This window comes from Serinus canaria, chromosome 1A (genome assembly GCF_022539315.1).
Source record: "Serinus canaria isolate serCan28SL12 chromosome 1A, serCan2020, whole genome shotgun sequence".
Lineage (NCBI taxonomy): Eukaryota > Metazoa > Chordata > Aves > Passeriformes > Fringillidae > Serinus > Serinus canaria.
In genome coordinates this window covers 620,244-646,598 of record NC_066314.1, presented here as the reverse complement: position 1 = coordinate 646,598, position 26,355 = coordinate 620,244, and the positions used below count along the sequence as shown (strand labels likewise).

The 26,355-nt window shown below is 56.6% G+C and overlaps 1 protein-coding gene across 1 annotated transcript in view; it reads left to right on the top strand.

Moving 5' to 3' along the window:
* Positions 1-26,355, top strand: part of SHANK3 (SH3 and multiple ankyrin repeat domains 3) — a 124,975-nt gene that overhangs the window by 29,772 nt on the left and 68,848 nt on the right. The window contains exons 9-10 of the mRNA XM_050985260.1: positions 4,918-5,272; positions 12,825-13,008. Of these exons, the coding sequence (XP_050841217.1) occupies positions 4,918-5,272; positions 12,825-13,008 (539 nt within the window). The remainder of the gene's footprint in view (positions 1-4,917; positions 5,273-12,824; positions 13,009-26,355) is intronic.

Genomic DNA, 26,355 nt, shown 5'->3' with positions numbered 1-26,355 from the left:
CACCGCCATCATCTCTCCCTTCCCGGTTTTATCCCATTGGGAATTGCGGATTCCAGAGGGTGGGATGGGGAAATATTCCACAGAACTGGAAATCTGGGAATGTCCTGGCTCTGGATCCTGGAATTCAGGCTTGGTGGTTCTTCATCATCATCATCATCACCATCACCACCATCATCTTCTCTCCTTTCCCGTCTTTTCCCACTGGGAGTTGTGGATTCAGGAGGGTGGGATGAGGAAAACTTCCAGCGAATTGGGAATGTTCCCGGGAGTCTGGGAATGTCCTGGTTCTGGCTCCTGGAGTTCGGACCTGGTGGTTCTTCATCTTCATCACATCATTGGCGGCTCTTCATCATCCTCGCCATTGTGCTCACCCAGCCGGTTCGGAGTCCCGGAATCCTGGGATTACTGAGGCTGGAAAAGAATTCCAAGGTCACCCAGTCCAAGCCCACCAGAGCTCTGAGGGCCACATCCAGGAATTCCTTGGACACGTCCAGGGATGGGCACTCCAACCCTCCCTGGGCAGCCCCTGCCAAGGCCTGACCACCCTTTCCATGGGAAAACGATCCCAAAAATCCAATCCCAACCTCCCCCGGCACAGCTGCTCCCTCTTGGGAAGTTCTTCAGGCAGGAATTTCGCTTCCTGGATTTTTCCCGGGGATTTTCTCTAAGGAGCGATGGAGTCCCAAATGAAACGTCTCCCGGGGGTGTGTCCCGTGCCTGGGTGACAGCTGGCCTTGGTGGGACACCCGTCCTTCCTGGTGGCCCTTGGGGACACGGATCAGCGGTGGCCTTGGATTGAGTGGATTTCATTGTCTGGGAGGGCTTTTCCAACACCTTTGGCTCCAAAATTCCATCATTTTGGTCCAACTTTTCCTTTGGGATGTCCTTGATGGAACATCCATCCTTGCTGGTGGCCCTTGGGGACACGGATCAGTGGTGGCCTTGCAGTGGTTGGATTTCATTGTCTGGGAGGGCTTTTCCAACACTTTTGGCTCTGAAATTCCATCATTTTAGTCTGGCTTTCCCATTGGGATGTGGCCCTAAAATTCCATCATTTTGTCCGTTTTGCCCACTGGGATGTCCTTGATGGAACATCCATCCTTTCTGGTGGCACTTGGGGACACGGATCAGTGGTGGCCTTGGATTGAGTGGATTTCATTGTCTGGGAGGGCTTTTCCAACACCTTTGGCTCCAAAATTCCATAGTTTTGACCCAATTTTCCCACTGGGATTGCCTTGGTGGGACATCCATCCTTCCTGGTGGCCCTTGGGAACACAGACCAGTGGTGACCTGGCCTTGGTTGGGATTGATGGCCTTGGAGAGCTTTTCCAACCCCTCCAGCTCTGGAATTCCATAATTTTAGTCTGGCTTTCCCATTGGGATGTGGCCCTGAAATTCCATAATTTTGGCCCAGCTTTCCCACTGGGATTGCCTTGGTGGGACACCCATCCTTCCTGGTGGCCCCTGGGGACACGGATCTGTGGTGGCCTGGCCTTGGTTGGGATTGATGGCCTTGGAGAGCTTTTCCAACCCCTCTGGGTCTGGAATTCCATAATTTTGACCCAATTTTCCCACTGGGATGTCCTTGGTGGGACACCCATCCTTGCTGGTGGCCCCTGGGGACACCGACCAGCGGTGGCCTTGCGTTGGTTGGGTTTGATGGTCTGGCAGGGCTTTTCCAACCCCTCCGGATCCCAAATTCCATCGTTTCATCCGTTTTTCCCATTGGGAATGGCCGGATGTGGGCGCCGAGGGCCGGGGGTGCCGGCGGGATCCGGGAAGCGCCGCTGCCGGGAGAAATTCCCGCACCCGAGGTTGGAACTCACCGGAGAACGAACGCCGGGCGTTGCCACGGCAACGGGAAGAGTTCCAGGAGCCTGAAATCCTCGGACTTTGAACCTCCAATATTCCTCGGGAAAATATTCCGAGCACAGCCATGCTCAGCCCGGGCTGCTCCTTCCCTATCCCAGGATTTTCCTTCTCCTGGCGGAGAATCCTCGGGATTCACCTCTGGAAGGTTCCATGGGAGCGGCGGCCTTGGAATGGCGGCTCTGGGAATATCCCGAATCCAGAGCGCTTGGAATTCCCTGCTCCCTGTCCCCTGTTCCGGCTCAGAGCAGGAGCAATCCGTGTTTTTCCCGATGTTTTGGCACCAGGAATGGGCTGGATGCGGCCGATTCCGGATTTCCCACTGGATTTTGCCACAGGCGCCGGACGAATTTTAGGGATGTTAAACTTTGGGATGGGAACAAAGTCATGGAACAAAATGTTGGAAAATCCTGTTTTCCTGGAAGTTTGGAGCGCAGGGGCCCCACAGCTGAACCTCATTCCTTTCCGGAACATCCAGATCTGTTCCGTGGATCATGGAATTGGTTAGGCTGGAAAAGTCCTTTAAGACATTGAATCCAAGAATTCCAAAACTTCCAAGGCAACCACTGATCCGCGTCCCCAAATTCCATTGAAATCCTTCCGGGATGGGGATTCCTCTCCTGGTCCCTCAGTGGAGCTGGAGATCCATCTTCCGGGTGGATCCGGGAGGTCGCTTTTTCCTGGCATTCCCAAGGATTGGGAGGGAATTCAGGGCAGGGAGTCACTCCTGATTTATTCCACGTGTTGGATTTTCCCATCTTTCTCTTGGAACTCCACACCCATTCCCAACGTTCTCCTCCACCCTCTTCCATCTTTTCCCACAACTCCCAACACCAAATCCCCTATTCCCATCTCTTTAGTCCTTAGGTTTCCAATTTATCCCATTTTCCCATTTTTTATTCCTTTTCCATTTCCAAGAAACTCCCAACCTTCTTCCCAAAACCCATCTCCACACCCATTCCCAAACTTCTCCTCCACCCTCTTCCATCTTTTCCCACAGTTGCACTCCCAACACCGAATCCCATATTCCCCTTTTTTGGGGGGGTCTAGATTCCCACCTAATCCCACATTGCCGTTTTTCATTCCCAGTGCCTTTCCGAGAAACTCCCAACCTTCTTCCCAACCCAATTCCACACCCATTCCCAGCCTTTTCTCCCACTCTCTTCCATCTTTTCCCACAACTCCCAACACCTCACCCCGCATTCCCATCTCTTTTAGTCCTTAGATTCCCACCTCATCCCACATTCCCGTTTCTCATTCCCGTGCCTTTCCGACAAACTCCCAACCTTCTTCCCAAAACCCAACTCCACACCCATTCCCAACCTTCTCCCACCTCTTCCATCTTTTTCACAGTTGCACTCCCAACACCTCATCCCATATTCCCGTCTCTTTTTGTCCTTAGATTCCCACCTAATCCCACATTCCCATTTTTCATTCCCGTTGCCTTTCCGAGAAACTCCCAGCCTTCTTCCCAACCCAATTCCATGCCCATTCCCAACCTTCTCCCCCACCCTCTTCCACCTTTTCCCACAGTTGCACTCCCAGTACCTCACCCCGCATTCCCATCTCTTTTAGCCCTTAGATTCCCACCTAATCCCATATTCCCGTTTCTTATTCCCGTTGCCTTTCCAAGAAACTCCCAACCTTCTTCCCAACCCAATTCCACACCCATTCCCAGCCTTTTCTCCCACTCTCTTCCATCTTTTCCCACAACTCCCAACACCTCACCCCGCATTCCCATCTCTTTTAGTCCTTAGATTCCAAACACCTCACCCAGCATTCCCGTTTCTCATTCCCAGTGCCTTTCCGAGAAACTCCCAGCCTTCTTCCCAAAACCCAACTCCACACCCATTCCCAACCTTCTCCCCCACCCTCTCCCACCTTTTCCCACGACTCCCACCCCCTCACCCGGCATTCTCGGTTTCTCATTCCCAGTGCCTTTCCGAGAAACTCCCAACCTTCTTCCCAAAACCCAACTCCACACCCGTTCCCAACCTTCTCCCCCACCCTCTCCCACCTTTCCCACAACTCCCACCACCTCACCCTGCATTCCCATCTCTTTTAGTCCTTAGATTCCCACCTCACCTGGCATTCCCGTTTCTTATTCCCGTTGCCTTTCCAAGAAACTCCCAATCTTCTTTCCAACCCAATTCCACACCCATTCCCAGCCTTTTCTCCCACTCTCTTCCACCTTTCCCACAACTCCCAACACCTCATCCCGCATTCCCATCTCTTTTAGTCCTTAGATTCCAAACACCTCACCCAGCATTCCCGTTTCTCATTCCCAGCGCCTTTCCGAGAAACTCCCAGCCTTCTTCCCAAAACCCAACTCCACACCCATTCCCAACCTTCTCCCCCACCCTCTCCCACCTTTTCCCACGACTCCCAACACCTCACCCCGCATTCGCATCTCTTTAGTCCTTAGATTCCAAACACCTCACCCAGCATTCCCGTTTCTCATTCCCGTTGCCTTTCCGAGAAACTCCCAGCCTTCTTCCCAAAACCCAACTCCACACCCATTCCCAACTCCCCCCACCCTCTCCACTTCCCACACTCCCACCCCCCACCCCATCCGTTTCTCATTCCCAGCCTTCCCCATAACACCTCCCCACTCCCACCTTCCCATCACCCCTCACCGGCATTCTCTCATTCCCAGTGCCTTTCCGAGAAACTCCCAACCTTCTTCATAACCCAACTCCACACCCGTTCCCAACCTTTTTCCCCACCCTCTTCCATCTTTTCCCACAGTTGCACTCCCAACACCTCACCCCACATTCCCATCTCTTTTAGTCCTTAGATTCCAAACACCTCATCCCGCATTTCCGTTTTCATTCCCAGCGCCTTTCCAAGAAACTCCTGACCTTCCCAAAACCCATCTCCACACCCGTTCCCAACCTTCTCCACCCCCACCTTCCCGACTCCACCCCTCACCGCACCCTCTCTCCAGCCCTGGAACTCCACCTTCCAAACCTCTCCACACCGGCCCAACTCTCCACCCTCCCACTTCCAGACCCACCCTCACCCGGCATTCCCGTTTCTCATTCCCAGTGCCTTTCCGGGAAACTCCCAGCTACACCAAGCGCCGCCGGCTGCTCGGCTCGGCCGGGCTGGCGTCTCCGCGCGTCCTCCAGCGCTCGGCCAGCGACAACAACCTGAAGGCCGAGAGCCGCGCCTCCTACTCGCCCGTGCCGTCCCTCCGGAGCCTCCCGCCCCAGCTCCTGGTCCAGATGCAGGAAGCGGCCGCTGGAATGGCGGTCCCTGGAATGCCGGGCGGGGACGGGAGCCTGGCCAGCTCGGGCAGCGCCCGCAGCGCCCACAGCCGCTCGCCCTCGCTGCAGCGCGTGCAGGAGGAGAGGGAGGGCGAGGCGCCCTCGCTGCGCCGGAGCAGCCGCGGGAAAGCCAGGTATGGGATCGGGAATGGCGTCCCGGGGAGTGGGATGGGGTGTGGGAGGGGTCCGAGGTGGGAATGGGATGCCATGGATTGGGTTGGGGTGTGGGAAGGGTCAGTGATGGGAATGGGATCCCATGGATTGGGATGGGGTGTGAGAGGAGCTAGAGATGGGAATGGGATCCCATGGATTGTGTTGGGGTGTGGGAAGGGTCAGTGATGGGAATGGGATCCCATGGATTGGGATGGGGTGTGAGAGGAGCTAGAGATGGGAATGGGATCCCATGGATTGTGATGGGCTGTGAGAGGAGCTAGAGATGGGATGGGATCCCATGGATCGGGTTGGGCTGTGGGAGTGGTCCGAGGTGGGAATGGGATGCCATGGATTGGGATGGGGTGTGAGTGAGGTCAGAGATGGGAATGGGATCCCATGGATTGGGATGGGGTTTGGGAAGGGTCAGTGATGGGAATGGGATCCCATGGATTGGGATGGGGTGTGAGAGGAGCTAGAGATGGGAATGGGATGCCATGGATTGGGATGGGGTGTGAGTGGGGTCAGAGATGGGAATGACATCCCAGTTTGGGATGGGGTGTGGGAGGAGCTAGAGTTGGGAATGGGATCCCAGGGATTGGGTTGGGATGTGAGAGGGGTCAGAAATGGGAATGGGATCCCAGGGATTGGGAGAGTGTGAAAGGAATTAGATGGGGTTAAGAATGCAAACCCATGGATTGAGGGGGTGTGGGAGGAGTTAGATGGATCTAGGAATGGGATCCCATGGATTGGGGGGTGTGGGAGGAATTAGATGGATCTAGGAATGGGATCCCATGGATTGAGGGGGTGTGGGAGGAATTTGAGCTGGGAAAGGATGCCACGGATTTGGGGGGTGTAACAGGAATTAGAGGTGGGAATGTGATCCCGAGGAGTGAGGGGATCTGGGATGTGGAGTGGGAAAGGCTCGTCGTTCCTATGAGGAGCGGGGTTATGTTGGGTCACTGGGTTTTCCATGGGTTTTTTCCTGCTATTCCAAGGTCAGACCCAGTTTTTCCCTGGATTTTCCCTCCATCCATCCCTGTGTCAAATTTGGTTCTTCCCTGGGTTTTCCCTCTGTCCCATACTCGGATTCCATTGTTCCCTGAGTTTTTCCCTGGGTTTTTCCCTGGGTTTTTCCCTGGGTTTTTCTCTGGGTTTTCCTGCCATTCCATGCTTGGATCATGGATACCATGGATGTAACGGATTCATGGATATCGTGGATTACATGGATATTGTGGATATGGCATCCGGTGGTCCTGGTGGGATCGGGATTGGGATTGGGATTGGATTTGGGATTGGGATCGGGATTGGGATTGGGATTGGATCTGGAGTTATCCTGCCGCTCCTGATCCCTGCCAGCCGTGTCCCTTGGGAATGTTGCTTTGCCTGGGGTTGGGAACGGTCACCGGTCCCTGACGTGTCCAGGGATTTTGGGACATCCCTGTGGTGCCCGCGGGGTCTGGATTTGGATTGAGAGGATTCTGTTGGAATTCTGTGGAATCCTGGAATGGGAAGGATCCTAAAGCTGATCCAATTCCACCCCATCCCAAGGGCAGGGACACCGCCCACCGTCCCAGGTGGCTCCTGCTGGGCCTTGGAATTTGGGAAGCTCGGGAATTTGGGATGTGCCGGAGGCAGATTCAGAGTGGGATACGGAGGCACTGGGAGGCCAAAAGTAGTGTGGGATTTGAAAATCCATAGTCTTGGAAACATTCCCAAAATTCCCTGGAGCAGCTCCGCCCAACTCCTCGTCCAAACTTCCCGAGGATTCCTGGAGCTGGCTCTGTGATTCCCAACCTTTTGCAGGGAAAATATCCCCAGGAAAGAGCATTTTGCTCCAATATTTCCAGGTTTTTCCGGGATAGAGGGATCAGGGAATTCATTCCATGGAGCTGGGGCAGGAGAAATTCCCAGGTCTGAAATCTGAACAGCTCAAGTTGGGAAAAAAAAACCTTGGGAAGTTTTAATTCCCAACAAAAACTCCTTCGCTCCACGGCAAGGGATATCCGTAATTACCGGAGTTCTCTCACATTTTCCTGGGAAAATCCGGGAGGAAAATGGATTCTGGGACAGGTTTTCCAGGGAACACCAGGAATATTTAGTGTTGTCCCAGTTTTTAATTCCAAGGGAGTTTTCCCAGCTCCTTCCCTTCCCTTTTCCTGCTCCAGAGCTGCAGCCAGAATTCCAGGGGATCCCTCAGCCGTTCCCAGGAGCGGCAGGGCCGGGCCAGCGGAACTTTTCCATGGTTTTTCCCAGGTTTTAGCTGGATCCCTCCTCCCTCCCTCCCTCCCTCCTCCCTCCCGGCCGTGACTCTGACTCATCCCCCACGTGCCGGAGCCTCCGGAGCCTCCGCGCAATTCCCGACAATCCCACTCCAGCACCACGAGTTTCCCATCCAGCTCCTCGTGCTGGGATCGTCCCTCCGGGTGTTTCATTCCTTACGCTCATCCCGGCCTCATTCCCAGTTTTTGGAGCCCTCCGGATCTGGGAAGGGTCTTGGGTCCGTCCTGGTTTTCCTGCTCGGCCCTCGGTGCATCCTGAATGTTCCCACTTTGGGAAGGGAGGTTTGGAGCAGGGAATCATCCCCTGGATCTGGGAAGAGCTGGGATTTTTGGGATCAGCTCCTTTTCCCAGCAATCCACGGCAATTCCCTCTGATCCCACGTTTCTTCCAGCTTTGTTTGCTCCGGGTTTTTTTTTTTTTTTTTCCCAAGGGAATTCAGTGTCTGAATCCCTCCAGTTTTCCTTATTCCCATTTTTTTCCACTCTCCTGGTCACGCAGCTGGAGCTCCCAAAATAATTCCGGGAATGCTTTAATCCCTCCTCAACATTCCCGATGTGTCCGGCCAGGCTCATCCCGAAATCCTCCCTTCATTCCTGCGGCTCCTTTCCGGGCGGGATCTTCCCAAAACCTCCCTGCCTATCCCAGATTTCACCACCCTGGAATTCCCACATCCAAGGGGAAGTTTTCCCTCCCTGCCATCAGCCAAAGGAACAAAGGAATTCCCAGCAATTCCTGGGATTTTTTTCCTGCTGCTGCTGGATTTAGGGAATGAAATGAATCGTGGGAATTCCCTCCATGGGCATTTCCCGGTGGGATCCAGAGGTTTGGGATTTGTCCAGGAACAATTCCAGGCGTCCAGGCGGTGTTTGGAGTCAAATCCCACCCCTGGAAGTGCCCAAGGCCGGCTTGGATGGGGCTTGGAGCAACCTGGGATAGGGAAAGGTGTCCCTGTCCATGGAGAACAATCTTGGGAATGCTGGGAAGAGATCCCAGGAATGCTGGGAAGAGATCCCGGGAATGCCGGGGAAAAGGAAACTTGAGGGAAAGGATCTTGGAAGCTCTGGGAGAACAATCCTGGGAATGCTGGGGGAAAAGATCCTGGAAATGTTGGGAGAAGGATCCTGGAAGTGCTGGGCAAAAAATTTCCCGGGAATGTTGGGCAAAGGATCCCAGAAATGTTGGAAGAACAATCCAGGGAATGTTTGGGAATTCCTGGGGCTGAAGTCGGATCCGTGGCCACCCCCAGATCCCACCAGCCTGGGAAAGAGGGGCCGGAAATCCTGGAAAACAGGGTCAGAAATCCTGGGAAATAAGGTCAGAAATCCTGGGAAATAGGGTCAGAAATCCTGGGAAATAGAGTCAGAAATCCTGGGAAAGAGGGTCAGAAATCCTGGGAAACAGGGTCAGAAATCCTGGGAAAGAGGGGTCAGAAATCCTGGAAAACAGGGTTAGAAATCCTGGGAAAGAGGGGCTGGAAATCCTGGGAAAGAGGGGTCAGAAATCCTGGGAAAGAGGGTCAGAAATCCTGGGAAACAGGGTCAGAAATCCTGGGAAAGAGGGCCCAGAAATCCTGGAACTGTTTCCAAGTGCAGAGAAGGAAAATCCCAGGATGCTCCCAGAGGGAGGAATTCTCCTAAGAGCAGGAATTCTTCCCTAATTCTGTGGGAATTCAGGAATTCTTCCCTAATTCTGTGGGAATTCATGAACTTTCCCTCCTACTGTCTGAAAATTTGGGAATTTTTCCTAGTTGTGCTTGGGAATTCAGGAATTCTTCCCAATTCCATGTGGAAAATTCAGGAATTTTTCCCAATATCCAACCTAAAATTCCTCTGGCACAGCTCGGGGCCGTTCCCTGGGATTTCCCGGGAGCAGATCCCAAATCCCACCCGGCTGCCGCCTCTGCCACGGAATCCTGGAGGGAAAAGGTCCCTCCCGATCCTCCTTTTTTCCAGGATGAGCCCCCCCAGCTCCCTCTGGATGCTCTTCCCGGGATTTGGGCTCCTTCCCCTGGGAAAGAGAGGTCAGGAATCCCGGAAAACAGAGCCAGACATTGTGGGAATTCCAGGAATTCCAGGAATTCCCAAGGGAAGCGTTGTTTAAACCAGTCCCGGGATCCTTCCCCTGGAATTCGCTCCTGAGCGTTCCCATGAAATCCCACGGAAATGAAAACGTCCGGGATTTTCGGGAAGGTTGGATGCAGCGGGAGCCATGTTGGGAATGTCGTGGTGTGTTCCTCCACCCAGAGCGGGAATTCTCAGGGGATTCATTCCCAGTTTATTCCCGAGGAGGTTTTTCCATCCTGGAAGGGGACAATTCCCAACGGAAGCACCACCAGGTGCCCAAGTCCAGCCGGGCGCTTCCGTGGGCCGGAATTCCCCGGAATCCCGACATGGAGCCCCATCAATCCCGCCTGGAATTCCAGCGGGGTGGAGGCGATCCAGGACAAAAAATTCCATGGAATGCCAAACCCAGAGCAAGGGGAAGAGCCGCTGCTCCTTCCCAGAATTCCCGTTTCCCTCGGAATCCCGTGGGGATCCCGGCGGGAGGATGCGGGCGCCGGGCGTGGAGAAATCCCGGATCCACCGGGAACGTTGGGAATCTCACGGGCCGCTTAATCCCCGGGATGAGCTCGGGATTCATGGAATGAGGGCCCGGAGCCTCCTGGAGAGGGGAGATAAGAGGGATGCAGGGAAAACTCCGCTGGGAAAACGCCCGGGAATTTTCTCCCGTGGAAAACATCCAACCCCAGCCGGGCAGCTCCGACCCGGGAATTTTTTAGCTCGTGGAATTTTTTAACTCATGGAATTTTTTTTTCCTGATGGAATTTTTTTTCCTGATGGAATTTTTTAACTCATGGAATTTTTCTCCCCATGGAATTTTTTTCCTCATGGAATTTTTCTCCCCTTAGAATTTTTTTCCTGGTGGAATTTTTCTCCCCTCGGAGTTTTTTTCCTGGTGGAATTTTTCTCCCCGTGGAATTTTTTCCTGGTGGAATTTTTCCCCCCATGGAAAGGGGGCTCAGGCCTTGGCCGGGGCTGCCCAGGGCGCTTCGGAGCCGCCATCCCTGCCGGTGTCCAAGGAATTCCTGGAATTCCGCGCAGGGCTCTGCTGGGGGGCTCGGGATGGGCTCGGTGACCTTGGAATTCTTTTCCAAGCTCTGGAATTCCGGGATTCGGGATGAAAGCCGAGCTCTTCCTGCTCTTTTCCCCCCGGGAATTCCCGGGGCTCTGCCCGCCAGGGGAGAAGGGAGCGGAGCTGGGAAAGGAGGGAAAATTCCAGAAGGAGCCGGGAAAGGGCTCAGGGACACAGGAGGAGGGCACGGGGTGGCACAGGTGACAGTGGCACCCGGGGTGGCACCAGCGGCACTGGGGGACAGGTGACAGTGGGGAACAGGGTGGCACAGGTGGCACTGGGGGACAGGTGACAGTGGGGAACAGGGTGGCACAGGTGACAGTGGCACCCAGGGGTGGCACCAGCGGCACAGGTGACAGTGGGGAACAGGGTGGCACAGGTGGCACTGGGGCACAGGTTGGCACAAGTGACAGCGGCACCCAGGGATGGCACCAGTGGCACTGGGACACGGGTGGCACAGGCTGGCACAGGTGACAGCGGCACAAAGCGTCACTGTGGGTGGCAGTGGGCACAGGTGGCACAAGGGGCAGTGGGGCACTGGGCTGGCACAGGTGACAATGGCACCCAGTGTCGCTGTGGGTGGCAGTGGGCCACAGGCTGGCACAAGTGGCACTGAGGCACGGGGGTGGCACAGGTGACAATGGCACCCAGAGATGGCACGAGTGGCACAGGGGCACAGGTGACAGTGGCACAGGTGACAGTGGCGCTGCGGGTGGCAGTGGGCACAGGTGGCACAGGGGACAGTGGCACCCAGGGGTGGCACCCAGGGGTGTCGCAGTGTCTGGGCAGGGCTCTGCCCCCTCAGTGCCCTCAGGGATTCTCCAGCGCAGCATTCCCGGGAGCTGCCTGCCATTCCCGCATTCCCGCAATTCCTGCAATTCCAGCCTTCCCCCATTTCCCGCAATTTCTGCAGTTACTCCACCAAAGTCTGGGGGGAAAACATGGAATTGGGGTGGAAAAATGTGGAACTGTGGGGGCAAATATGGAACTGGGGGCACCGGGCATTGGCACCGCGGGCACGCCTGAACCGGGAATGGGAACCGGGCACCCTCCCTCCTTCCTCCATCCCGCTCCCATCCCGATCCCATCCCGATCCCGCTCCCTGCTCCCTCCTCCCCGCCCCGGAGCCGCTCCCTTCGCTGCCCCCATCCCAATCCCACTCTCATCCTGATCTTGCTCCCACATCTGATCCCGATCCCATTCCCACACCCATTCCCGCTCCCATTCCCATTCCCATTCCCGCTCCCGTTCCCATTCCCATTCCCGCTCCCATTCCCACTCCCATTCCCGCTCCCATTCCCACTCCCATTCCCGCTCCCACTCCCGCTCCCTTTCCCGTTCCCATTCCCGCTCCCGCCCCGGTTCCCTCCCCGGGGCAGCACCAGCAGCGGCCGCCAGGGGGCGGCTCCGGGCGGGCCCCGCCGGGACCGGGACCGGGACCGGGACCGGGACCGGGACCGGGATCGGGATGAGGAGCGGGATCGGGATCGGTCCTGGGATGGCTGTGGCATGGTCCCACACCCGTTCCCATTTCCACTCCCGTTCCCACACGGGATTGCGGGTGGTGCTCGACAGTCCCGGGATCGCTCCCGGGAGCGGGGTCGGTATCAGGAGCGGGAGTAGGATCGGCCCCGGGAGCAGCACTGGGGTCGGGAGCGGTCTCGGGATGGGGATCCGGGATGGGGATCAGGAGTGGGATCGGCCCCGGGAGCAGTCGCGGGAGCGGGGTCGGGACCGCGCCGGCAGCGGGGGCGGCGGCGGCGGCGGCGGCGGCGGCAGCGGCGGGAGCGGGGGCGGCCGGTCCGGCGGCGTCCCCGCCCGCCGGGGGAGGAGCCGCGGGCTCCGGCCCCACCTGCCCCGGGCCATGGTGCGCCGGAGGGAGCGGAGCGGAGCGCGGGGCGGGCGGCGCCGCTGCGCCATGGAGCCGGCGGTGGCGGGCGGCGGCCGCCCCGCAGCCGGTGCCGCTCCAGCCTCCGCCGCTGCCCGCGCCCGGGCGGCGCCGCCGGGGCCGCGCTGAGCCCCGCGGGGGCCACCCCCGGCCATGGCGCAGCCCGCGGGGCGCGGCGGGGCGAGCCGCGAGCTGCCGGGCATCAGCACCGTAACCTACGTGTTCGTTTACAGCCCCGCCGGCCCCGCCGGGCCCCCCGCCGGCCCCGGTACCGAGCCCGCGCCCCACGCCGCGCCCGCCCCGCTGCGCGGGCCCAAGCGGAAGCTTTACAGCGCCGTGCCCGGCCGCAAGTTCATCGTGGTGAAGAGCTACGCGCCGCAGGGCGATGGCGAGATCCAGCTCAACCGCGGCGAGGCCGTCAAGGGTGAGCGGGGACACCGGGACGGCGGCGGGGACGAGGGGACAGCGACGCGGACACCGGGACGGCGGCGGGGAGCGGCCGGGGAGGGCGGGAGGAGCGGCGGGTGCTGCCCCCGGGGCTGGATGCGGCAGTGGCGGGGCCGCGGCTGGGATGGAGGGATGGGTGGGATGGACAGACCGAGGGATGGGGAGCGCTCAGGTGTGGGGCTGCGGCTTTTGGGGTGTCCTGCCCACCTGTGGGGCTGCGGCTTTTGGGGTGTCCTGCCCACCTGTGGGGCTGCGGTGCCTCGGGATCGCTGCGCAGGTGTGGGGCTGCACAACTGTGGGGTCTGCAGGCTGCTTGTGGGGCTGCAGATTGGGGGATGTCGTCCTGCCCACCTGTGGGGCTGCAGGGCTGTGGGGGCTCCGGTCTGCTTGTGGGGTGTCCTCCTGCCCACCTGTGGGGCTGCAGATTTGGGGGTGTCCTCCTGCCTACCTGTGGGGCTGCGGCTTTTGGGGTGTCCTGCCCACCTGTGGGGCTGCGGTGCCTCGGGATCCCTGCTCAGGTGGGGCTGCAGAGCTGTGGGGTCTGCTTGTGGGGCTGCTTGTGGGGCCGCAGGGCCTCGGGGGGTTCCAGTCTCTTTGCGGGGTCTGCAGCTGGGTGGGTTGCAGCTTTGTGGGGTGTCCAGCCCACCTGTGGGGCTCCGGAACTGTGGGGTCTCCGACCCACCTGTGGGGCTGGAGCTTTTGGGGTCTCGAGCCCGGCTGTGGGGCTGCAGGGCTGTGGGGTCTCCAGCCCGGTTGTGGGGCTGCAGGGCTGTGGGGTCTCCAGCCTGGTTGTGGGGCTGGAGCTCTGTGGGGTGTCCAGATCACCTGGCTGGTCTCCAGCCCAGTTATGGGGTTGCCACTTGTGGGGTGCCCAACCCACCTGTGGGGCTGCAGCTCTGTGGGGCCTCCAGCCCGGCTGTGGGGCTGCAGCTTTTGGGGTCTTGAGCCCACCTGTGGGGTGTCCAGCCCACCTGTGGGGCTGCAGGGCTTTGGGGTCTCCAGGCCAGGTGTGGGGTTTCAGCTCTGTGGGGTCCCCTGGTTGGTTTTGGGGTGGCAGCTTTGTGGGGTGTCCAGCCCGGTTGTGGGGTTGCAGCTCAGTGGGGTCCCCAGCCCAGGTGTGGGGCTGCAGCTCCCTGGTGTTTCCAGGTTGGTTTTGGGGTCCCCAGGTTGGTTTTGGGGCTGCAGCTCTGTGGGGTCCCTACCTGTGACTGTGGGGTGCCCAGCCTGGTTTTGGGGTGCCCAGCCTGGTTTTGGGGTGCCCAGCCTGGTTTTGGGGCCGCAGCTTTGTGGGGTCTCTATCCCCGTTGTGCCGTTTTGGGGTCCCCAATCCTGTTTTGGGGTCCCCTTACCGGTTTTGGGGCCTCAGCTCTCTGGGGTCCCCACTCCCCATCTTGGGGTCCCCGCTCCTGGTTTTGGGGTCCCCACTCCTGGTTTTAGGGCTGGAGCTCTGTGGGATCCCCCCATCCCGGTTTTTGGGGATCCCCCATCCCGGTTTTTGGGGATCCCCCATCCCGGTTTTGGGGATGCCCCCCCTCCCGGTTTTTGGGATCCCCCCCTCCCGGTTTTTGGGTCCCCCCTCCCGGTTTTGGGGATGCCCCCCCTCCCGGTTTTTGGGATCCCCCATCCCGGTTTTTGGGGATCCCCCATCCCGGTTTTTGGGGATCCCCCATCCCGGTTTTTGAGATGCCCACCCTCCCGGTTTTTGGGATCCCCCCCTCCCGGTTTTTGGGATCCCCCCATCCCGGTTTTTGGGATCCCCCCATCCCGGTTTTTGGGATCCCCCCCTCCCGGTTTTGGGGATCCCCCCCTCCCGGTTTTTGGGGATCCCCCCCTCCCGGTTTTGGGATCCCCTCCCGGTTTTGGGGCTGCGCTCCCGACCGGCCCCGCTCCAGCTCCGTTCCCATTCCCGGCGTTCCCATTCCCATTCCCGTCCTTCCGGGGCCGCGTCCTTGTCCCCCCCCTCCCCGCGCCCATCCCGGCTCCGCTCCCAAATCCCATTCCCACATCCCGAGTTCCCAACCCCCCTCGCCCATTCCGGCTTTTCCCGGCTCCGCTTCCCGAGCTGCAGCGGGAGCCGGGAAATTCTCATGGATAACGGCAGGGGAAAAAAATTCATGGATAACGGCCGGGGAATTTTCGTGGATAACACCAAGGAAATTTTCGTGGATAAAGCTGGGGGAATTCTCATGGATAATGCCGGGGGAATTTTCCTGGATAACGGCCGCGCTGCCTTGGCGTTGGGCTGGGAATTCTGCTGGAAGCTCGGAATTCCAGCTGCCAGCCTCCCCAGGAAGGGAATTCCCTGCCAGCCGGAGAATTCCAGAGTTTTTCTCCCCCCTCCCCACCCCGGAAAGTTTCGGGAGCTTCTCCTCCTCTCCCTCCTCCGCGATTTTTTGGCGGATTCCTGGCAGGACGCGGGGCTGGAGCCTCTGGAATGACGGGAGAGGGAGACCGGGAATATTCCCGGCTTGGAATTGCGGCTCCCACATTCCCGCTGCCCTTCCCAAGGATTTGTTTTCCCTGCGGGGAGCGGGAGCCGGCCGGGAAGGAGGGGCTGCGCTGAGGAATTCCTGTGGATTCCTTGGAATTCCGAGGGTTTCACGCGGGATTTCGGCATTCCTGGGATGCAGGTGCGGAATTCCAGGGTGCGGGAAGGATTCCTGGGATGTGTGGAATGCTTTTCCCGATGTTTTCCCCCCGCCCTTTTCCCTGTTTTCCCTCGTGCTGCCGTGGAGTGGGTGGTCCTGGAGTCGCTGCCACAAAATCCTTGGGATTCGCTTCTCCATCCCAAAATTCCTGCCGCGTGATCTCCAGGGAAAAACAACCCGTGGGAAGAGGGAGGAGGAGGAGGAGGAGGTGGAGTGACCCCTGGCAGCGGGAATCGCTTCCCGCTGGATATTCCCGGAGTTCGGGGGGGGGGCTCAATCCCTTCCCTCCTGGAATTGCTCCGGGAGAGGCCGATCCGCGGATTTTTGGGAATCTTGGCAGCTCCAGAACGGCGCTGCTTCGTCATGTTCCATGGATTCGGGAAAATCCCGGAGCCCTGAGCTCGGGAGTGGCCGGGAATGCCGGGAGAGGCTGGAACGGGAGGAATTCCGGCCGAGGGAACTCTCCAGGGTTCTGGAATGGTGCGGTGGAGATTCCTGGGAACGGGAACGTTGGGAATGGAGCTGGAAGGATGGGAAAAGGTTTGGGGATGAAAGGGACCGCTGGACGAGGATGGGAAGCTGGAATTTCAGGAATTCTGGCCAAGGAGCAGCCTGGGAATCTCCGGGATCCTGGAATGGTTTGGGGGATGATGGATCTCATCCCTATCCATGAGATCATTCCCGTTCCATTCCAAGGGCAGGGACATTCCCACCCTCCCGGGCTGCTCCAGCCTTTCCTTGGGCATTCCAGGGATGCAGGGGCAGCCCCAGCTGCTCTGGGAATTCCAGCCCAGCCAGGAATTCCTCATTCCCAAGATCCCACCCCAATCTCCCTTTTCCCAGTGGGAAGCCATTCCCTGTGTCCCATCCTTCCATTCCTTTCCCAAATTTCGGCTCTCCTGGAGCCCCTCCGGGCCCTGGAATGTGCTGGAAGCTCTCCCTGGAGCCTTCCCTTCTCCAGGGGAGCATTCCCAGTTTTCCCAGCTCCATCCCTTGAACCTTCCCGGTGCCCCCTCTGGATTTGCTCCAACAGCTCCACCTCCTTCCCGGGATAATTCCCAATCCCACATTCCCGTTTTCCACCACATTTCCCAGGATCAGCTCATTCCCGAGGCTTCTCCCGGGCTCGGGATTCCTGGGAAGTTTTCCCTTCATCCCAAGGTCAGGAATTTCTCCTCCTGCTCCCGGTTTTCCCTCCGGGAAGGTCGTTTGGGAAGGAGCCAGGATGCAGCTGGTTCCCGGCTGGAAAATCATCCGAGCCCTCGGGAATGCCATCTGTCCCGAATCCCGCTTTTTCCCGGGTCAGATTCCCTCATTTCAGGTCAGACCGGGATTTTTCCATTGGGATTTTCGGGATTTCAGGTCACCGGGAAAAGTTTTTGCGGAATTGTCGGAGCCGCTCCGCTTTGAACTTCCCCAAATCCCAATTTCCTGACCGGAAATCCAAGGAAAAATTCTCTGCTGGATAAAGGTGGAAAAAAATAAATTCGGGATTTAGGGATGGCCTGGTGGGATGGCCTCAGGATTTTTGGGATTTTGTGGGAATTGTGGCTGCTCCGTCCCCGGAGTTGTCCGAGTTTGGAGCAACCTGGGAATGTGGGAATTGGAACGGGAGGATCCCAAGGATCCTTCCCACCCAAACCATTCCAGAATCCCAGGAATTCTTGGCTCCGCCTCCCATCCAGGTGTAGGGATCTTGCTGGGGATTGAAAAATTCCCAACTTTTCCCGTGCTTTGCTTTTCCCTCAGCCTCGGTTTTTGCCGAATTTGGGAAGATCCCTCTTCCCGAATTTCCGTGTCCGCAGGGAAGCTGGACAGGACCATTCCCAGAGATTTCCATTCCCTCCCTCCCTGTTTTTAGTGGAATTTCTTCCTTGTTCGGAGAAGGCCGAGAATTCCCACGGTGTTCCTTGGTTGGGATCCGCTGGAGCCATCCCAGAGTTCCCAAAATTCCCAAAAGAGGAGATTTTTCCAAATGCGCGGGTGGAAATCCATCGGAAAATCGTGGGAATATCCAGGATGAGGCTGGCTTGTTCCAGAAAATTCCCATTAAAATGGCATTCCCTCCTGGATTCTGGGAGAACATTGGGAATTCTCATCCGTTATCCCTGGAAAAATCCTTGGTGACAAGAGAGGGAGATCCCATCAAAACTTGGATTTTTGGGACAGAATTCCCACAATTCCTGCATTTTTCCATCTGTTTTTTGGGACAGAATTCCCACATTTCCTGCTTTTTTCCATCTGTTTTTTGGGACAGAATTCCCACAATTCCTGCATTTTTCCTTCTGATTTTGGGACAGAATTCCCGTATTCCAAGCCTGGGCTGGGATTTGTGGGCTCCGCTCTGGAGCTGGATTCAGATCCATGAAAGTTTTTCTGGGATCGACCGGCGCGGGAATTCCCGAGGTTTGACTCTGATTTCCAGGCTGATCCCGATGGATTTTCCTTGGATCTTGGTTTTGGATGGATCTTTTCCTTTGGAAAAAAAGGAGAGCGGAACCCCTGGGATGGGATCAGTTTTTCCCACTGGGATGAGTTGGAAAACTCTGCCCTGGCCCCAAAATCCTTCCCTTCGTTCATTCCCAAAGCTGGAATTCCGGGAATCCCGGATTTTTTAAAAAAAGGGTTTTCCCTGGAATTCTCAGGAAAAGCCTCCATCCAAATCCAGTTTTCCAGGCCGAGGCTTCTCAGATCCCTGGGATAACTTCACGGATCTTTTTTGGGAATCAGATTTTTGGGATCAGGGGCCGGAGCAGGAAATGCTCCGGGCGGGAAAAACCCTTGGAGACAGACACCTTAAACTGAGCGCGAAAATTCCCGGAATTTTCCAGAAGAAGCAAAACTTTTAAGGGAAAACCAATTTTAAGGAATGGTTTCAAGGATTCGTTTTGGCATTCCTGCATTTCCTGGAGCTTTTCCTGGATTCGAATCCCAGAATTTGGTCCTGGAATGTTGCTTTCCTCCATCCTCTGGGAAAAATCTCCTTGTGCTTCCCCTTCCCCGTGGGAATTCCGTTGGGAATCCCTGAATTACGGGATATTCCCGGAAAAACCGAGGTGGCGCCTCAGGAATAGAAATCCCGTTGGGTTTTTGGGAATAATTTCAGGATTTTCCCGGGAATCCCAGACGGATTTGCTCCCTCCTCGGCTCCAGACAATCCTGGGGATTGTCATTCCCACCTGGAATTCCAGCCCATAAACGAGGGGCTCCGAGTGACCCCAAATTCCCAGCTGGAATTCGGGAAGTGCCTCGGTTTTCCGTGGAAGTGAAGAAACCCGGGAGACGCTCCCGTCGGGAATATTCCGAGCCGGCGGCCGGCCCCGATTCCCATCCCAAAATTAGAAAATTCCTCATTAATTCCACTCCGCATCCCGGCGACCTCGGAGCTGTCCCAGTTTTCCAGCGCGACCCAAAATCGGCGGGAGAATTCCGGAGGGAGTTGAGTTCCCGTGGGATTGGAAGCGACGGAACGTTCCGGGCCGGGGAAAGCCGGGAATTCGGGAAGGGGCGGCCGTGGCACCGCCGGGTTTTCATGGATCGGCTCCCTCGGGATCTCGGCTGGAATTTCGGCCTCCTTTGGGATCTGGGGTCCAAAGGGAACGTTCGGGGTTGGGGTTGGAGGGGTTGTCCGTGGTCTGGCCTGGAATTCCAAGGAAATTCGGGGTTTTTTTGGGATTGGAGGGGGTGTCCATGGCCGGACCTGGAATTCCGAGGAAATTTGGGATCTTGGGTTGGGTCTTTAGGGGCTCTTTGTGGTCTGACCTGGAATTCCAACTGGATTTGGGATCTTTTTTGGGATTGGAGGTGATGTCCATGGTCTGACCTGTGTATCCACCTGGGTCTGGGATAATTTTTGGGATTGGAGGTGATGTCCGTAGTCTGCTCTGGAATTCCAAGGAAATTTGGGGGTTTTCTTGGGATTGGAGGGGGTGTCCGTGGTCTGACCTGGAATTCCAACCGGATGTGGGATAATTTTTGGGATTGGAGGGGTTGTCCATGGCCGGACCTGGAATTCTGGGGAAATTTGGGATCTTTTTTTGGATTGGAGGGGTTGTCCACGGTCTGACCTGGAATTCCAACCGGATTTGGGGTCAGGGGTTAAGTTTTTAGGGGCTTTTCCTGCTCTGACCTGGAATTCCACCCAAATTTGGAATCTTGGGCTGGGATTGGAGGTGATGTCCGTGCTCTGACCCGGAATTCCAACCAAACCCGGGGTCTTTTGTTGGAATTTCAGGGAGCTGTCTGTGGTCCCGATCCGGAATTTCGCCAAAATTTGGGATCTCGTGTTGGGATTTGGGGATTTTCCATGGTCCTGGCCTGGAATTCCAACCAAAGCTGAGATCCCGGGTTGGGTTTTTCGGGATTGTCCCAGGTCCTGACCTGGCTGAGGAGTCCCCACTTCCCTGGACAGCATTCCAGGGGGTAATTCCCGGGATTTAGCTGGAGACCATTCCCACGTTTCATTTCCTCCTTGTTCCATTTGTGCCTCTGCCGTTTTTCCATGGGTTTTTTTTTTTTTCTCTCTTTTCCATGTTTTTTTCTCTCTTTTCCATGTTTTTTTTCTCTCTTTTCCATTCCCATCCATGCTCCAGACCAGCAGCTCCGTGAAGTCGGTAACTATGGAATTTTCTCCTTGGAATTCTTTGTTTTCCCTCCCAGCTTTATCCTTTTTCCCACATTTTTTTCCCTCGCTGTGGCCTCCACGTGTGGGGAGTTTTCCGGGATTTTTGGAGCTCGGCTTTTCCCGGTTTTCCCTCCACTCCTGCTGTTTATTCCGGATGGGATCGGGGCGGGCAGAGGGATCTTCCTTATCCATCCCGGTTTCCCTGCTCTTCCCGAAGTTTCCCGTTCCTTGTCTGTCCTGAAATTCCCAGAAAACCCAAACTGGGAGTCACCTTCTGGGAAAATTCTGGAATGGGAGCTGTGGGTGAGGAACTGCCGGGGGGAATTGTGGATTGGGAATGCTGAAGGAGGAATTCCCTGGGAATTCCTGCTGCTCAGGGAATTGGGATGTTGGGACATGATTCCCGGTGCTCTCGGAGTGGCTTTGGAATTTCCAATGCCGGGAAAATCCATCGCCTCCTGGAGATCCTGGAAATCTGATCCCGGATCCGGGCATGGGGGAGTTGGGAATCATCCGATGGGGTGGAGCTGATCCCAAAAAATGCCATGGGGCATCCCAAGGTTTCCATGGGCTCCCGTCACGCCTCTGCTGCCATATCCACGGAAAACCCCCCCTGGAAAAATCCCCCTGGAAAAATCCCCCTGGAAAAATCCCCCTGGAAAAATCCCCCTGGAAAAATCCCCCTGGAAAACCCCCCCATGGAAAACCCCCCCATGGAAAACCCCCCCATGGAAAAACCCCCATGGAAAAACCCCCATGGAAAACCCCCCATGAACCAGGAAAAACCCCCAGAAAATCCCATGGAAAATCCCATGGAAAACCCCCCATGGAAAAACCCCCCCATGGAAAAACCCCCCCATGGAAAAATCCCATGGAAAAATCCCCATGGAAAACCCCCCAATGGAAAACCTCCCAATGGAAAACCCCCCCTGGAAAAATCCCCCTGGAAAAATCCCCCTGGAAAATCCCCCTGGAAAAATCCCCCTAGAAAAATCCCCCTGGAAAAATCCCCATGGAAAACCCCCCATGGAAAACCCCCCTGGAAAAATCCTCATGGAAAACCCACCATGGAAAACGCTCTTTTCCCGCTGTTTGCCGCTGGCTCCAGGTGGATTCCCATTCCCAGGAAAACCCCACCCAGCGGAGTTGGGATCAGCCCCGGGAGTTGCTGTTCCCATCAGGAATTTTCCCTCCAATTCACACGGATGAACCCGGGAATGCCGCTGGAATTGGGAATTTCCGGTGCCACGGAATTCCTGAGGGAATAGGGGGCGGGAAAACAGGGAAAGGCCTCAGGCTGGGCCAGGGAGGCTCAGCTTGGATATTTGGGAATTTTTTCCATGGAAAAGTTGGTCAGGCCTTACCCAGGGAGCTTTGGAGTCGCCACCCCTGGAGGAATTCCAAGGAATTCCTGGATGTTGAGCTGGGAATGAGGTGGGATTTGATAACCCAGGGGGGCTTTTCCAAGGTCAGGAATTCCAGGATTTCGGGGTTTAATCCTGGATTTTTCCAAGGGCTGGGAAGTGCCGTGTCATGCTCTGCTCTGGCTGCAGAGGCTGCTCAGAAATCCTGGAATTCCCGCGGGAAAATAAAACCTCCAGGAGCAAAATGTCCGCAGGTTTTTCCCTGTTTTCCACCAGGATCCGCTCGGAGCTGCCAATTCCAAGGAGGATCCGTAATTTTTTTCCTGGAATTCAGATCAATCCAGGGAAATCAGAACTATCCCAAATGATCCAGCGGGAATCCGGTGTTGGCATTCCCGCAGAAAAACTTGGAGAAGGAATTTTTCCATCTCCTGGTGCACGATCATGAAAAATAAGGAAAAATTCCAGGAATATTCCCTGGAAAATGGGGGGAGGGGTTTTCCATGAGTTTTGGGGGATGTGGATCCAGGTTTTTCCATGGGTTTTTAGGGATGTGGATCCAGGTTTTTCCATGGGTTTTTAGGGATGTGGATCCAGGTTTTTCCATGGGTTTTTAGGGATGTGGATCCAGGTTTTTCCATGGGTTTTTAGGGATGGTTCTGCCCTTTGTGGGATGGGCCCATCCCAATCCCTGCCCACACTCCTGCTGGATTTTCTGGGAATTCTGGCCAGGATCCAGCATTCCCAGGGCTTCCCATGGAGCTCCTCATCCTGCCAGGAGCTGCTCCAGGGGTGGGAATTCCGGGAATTCCTTCCCTAAGGATGCAGAGGACTCCGTCTCCCTGCGATTTTTCAGGATGGGGAATTCCCAAATCCCGCTGTTTTCCAGCTGGGAATTCCACCTGGGAGGGATCTCCAAACTTTTCTGAATCCCTGCTTACAGGGCTGATCCCAGATTTTCCCTGGAGAGCGGGTGGGAATTAGGAAAATCCCCTCAGGCTGGATTGACGTGCAGAACATTCCCCAGGCCGGATTATCCAAGGAATTTCCGCCTCTGGAATGGCGCTAATCCCTCGAACGCATCCCGGCTTTTCAGCGGGAAGAGGATTCCAAAGGGATTCCCCCAACTCCCTCCCGGGGCTCCTCCCCCTCCTCTTCCCGGGAAAGGCTCGGAGCAGCCTGGCAGCCGGGCCGGGTTTCCTTGGATCCCTGACTCCTTTCCCATCCATGTTTTCCGTGGGCATGGGTGTGAGACGGCTCCGGCTGCTCTTCCCTCTTCTCCGGAGCTCGGGAATGCCGAGCCAGGAGAGCTCCTGGAAAAGCCTGGGGAAACGTCTGAGGAATAAACGCTGGGAGAAGGAGCTGGAGCCAGGCTGGGAAAACTGGGAATGTTCCCCTGGAGAAGGGAAGGATCCAGGGGGAGATTCCAGCACATTCCAGGGCCTGGAGGGGATCCAGGAGAGCTGAAATTTGGGAAAGGCCTGGAGAGACGGGATCCAGGGAATGGCTCCCAGTGCCAGAGGGCAGGGATGGATGGGATCTTGGGAATTGGGAATTCCTGGCTGGGCTGGAATTGCCAGAGCAGCTGGGGCTGCCCCTGGATCCCTGGAATGTCCCAGGAAAGGCTGGAGCAGCCTGGGAGGGTGGGAATCTCCCTGCCCTTGGAATTCCGTGGGATTTCCGCTCCATTCCCACCCAAACCATTCCAGGCTCCCTTTCCCAGGGGCAGTCCCAGGAATGCCGCTGCTTTCCCGGCTTGGAGCAGGGATTGGAGGACGCGCTGTGCTCCACCATTCCCAAGGCTCGGGAATTCCCCTTCCCAGCTGGAAATGGGCTTTTCCCAGGATTTCCCGTTGGGATTGGCGCCTCGTTCCCACCTTTCCCTCCTGGATCCCTCAGCCAGAATTCCCTGGATTTGCCGGTCCAGATCCAGCAATTCCAGGATCCCGCTTCTCTCCCGGCGCCGGGAGATTGCCGGAAAAGGGAATTCCTCCCAGTTTTTCCTATGGAATGTCCTCGGCCTTTTTTGTTTTGTTTTTTTTGGTTTTCCCTTCTTTTGTTCCCTGGGATTCTCCCATCGTCATTCCTGGGTTATGGAAAAGAGGGAACAGCAGGAAAAGGAACATTCCAGCACAATCCCTCCTGGCTTTGATCCCTTTGGATCCTTCCCAGCTCCGGCCATCATTCCAGGATTTTCTGACCTCTGGCCTTTGCTGGGTCGGATTTGAGGGATATCCGTGCTTGGGAATTTCATGGGAATCTGCTGAATCCCGGTGCCTTTGGATCTCCCTGATCCCCCCGGGATCCTCCCTGTATTCCCAACATCCTGGAATTGGCTCCCTCAGGAATCCGGGATCCGTGGGATTTGGGAGCAGCTTTCCCTATTTCCCATGGCTGTGCCAGGGGCTGGAATTCCCTGGATCCCAGGGGATCTGGATGGGATTGATCCCAGTTTTTGGGAATGGGGCCCTTGTAAATATTCCCAATATTCCCGCTTTTTGTCTTTTGGGGCCAGTCCAGAGCCACTTTCCCTTGGGAATTCTGCTGCTGTGGCTCCCACCCCACTGGAATTGCCAGGAATTCCTTGGGATAAAGGAAAGGTGCTGGGAATGCCAGACTGGGAATTTGGGAAAAATGAATTGTGCCGGGATTCGTCCCAGTTTTCCAGGTGGGATCAGCTCTGGGAAGGTTGTCAGGGAATTCTGGGGGGAGGCTGGGAAATCCTGGAATTCCAGCCCATGGAAAACCCCGGTATTCCCACTGTGGGAATCCCTCTCCGTGTGGGATCCAGGTCCTCAGGAATAGGGAAGGAAAATGGGAATGAGGAAGGGAGAGGAAATCCTGGATCACGGGAAGGATCCGAAACCTTCGGATCAGCAATTCCCATTCCCAAGCTCCTTCCTGCCCGCCCCCCCCCCATCCCGAAATTCTGCTGAGGCCGAAAATTCCTCGGGAACGTTTTCCCGGCTCCGTCCGTCCCCTCCCTTTCCTGTTCCATTTGATTGCCGCTATTTTTTCCAAGGAATGCTTGATTAGAGCCGGAATGACGGGATAATGACGGGAATCAGAGCCGGATCCGTTCCCAAATCAGCTCCGCAGCTGGAGCCGGCGGAGCGGGAGCGGCTCCGGGGATGATTCCCGGATCCACCCGGAGCCATTCCCAGCGCTGATTCCCGGATCCATCCGGATAATTCCCAGTGCTGATTCCCAGATCCACCCGGAGCCATTCCCAGTGCTGATTCCCGGATCCATCCAGAGCCATTCCCAGCGCTGATTCCCGGATCCACCCGGAGCCGTTCCCAGCGCTGATTCCCGGATCCATCCGGAGCAGGAACAGCTCCCGGTGCTGATTCCCAGATCCATCGGATCCATTCCTGGAGCTGATTCCTGGATCCATCCCATCCATCCAGAGCATTCCCGGTGCTGATTCCCAGATCCATTGGATCCATCCGGAGCCATTCCCAGTGCTGATTCCCAGATCCATCTGGGGCCATTCCAGCTCCTGGTGCTGATTCCTGGAACCATTGGATCCATTCCTGGGGCTGATTCCCAGATCCATCGGATCCATCTGGGGCCATTCCCAGTTCTGATTCCCGGATCCATCCAGAGCCATTCCCAGTGTTGATTCCCAGATCCGTTGGATCCATTCCCGACCCTCACTCCACACACGGAACGCGGATTCCCTGCGGAAATCCCTGCTGGAATTCCAGGCTGCTCCAGGCCCTGTGGGATGAGGATGGGGAGTGTTGGAAGAGAGGAGCAGAAACTGGGAATGGCTGTGGGAGGGAAGGAGAATCCAGGGAATGATGGATGGGAAAAGAGGGAACGGCCTCGAGGGGAGATTTCGGTTGGATTTTGGGAATATTTTTCCATGGAAAAGGGGTCAGGCTTTGGAAGGGGCTGCCCAGGGAGATTTGGAGAGAAGCCCCAGATCCCAAAATTCCTTCCTGGGAGGCTGGAATTCCAAAGGGCTCCGAAGTGGGAATTTTCCAGGGGGAGCTGTTGGGAGCAGAGCAGTGGGAATTGAGCAGAATCCGGGATTTGGGAGCATTCCAAGGCCTGACAGCGCCGGAACCTTTGGAGAGCCGGAAAATTTGCATCCCAAAAAAAAAATCCCCTGGAGGAGCCTGAAGGGATTCTGCTGTTCGGCTTTTCCTTGGATTTGTTTTTCCTTGGATGCCTCCAGGCAGGGTTTAATTCCTGGATCCTTCTGGGAATTCCTTGGGATGGATGGAGCAGGGCTGGATTTCCGGATGCCTGAAGAAATCTGGGATTAGCTCTGACGGATCCACGGGAATTTGAGCCGGGATAAAGCTGGGGAGGGTCAGGAGGAATGTGGGAACGGGGCAGCAAATCCCACAGGAATTCCAGGGGTTTTTTTTCCTTTTACGGAATCCTGGGATGGTTTGGTGGGAAGGAACCTTAAATCCCATTCCAAGGGCAGGGAAATTCCCACCATCCCAGGCTGCTCCAGCCTTTCCTTGCACATTCCAGGGATCCAGGGGCAGCCCCAGCTGCTCTGGGAATTCCAGCCCAGCCAGGAATTCCCAATTCCCAAGATCCCATCCATGCCTGCCCTCTGGCACTGGGAGCCATTCCCTGTGTCCCGTCTCTCCAAGCCTTTCCCAAATTTCAGCTCTCCTGGAGCCCCTCCAGGCCCTGGAATGTGCTGGAATCTCTC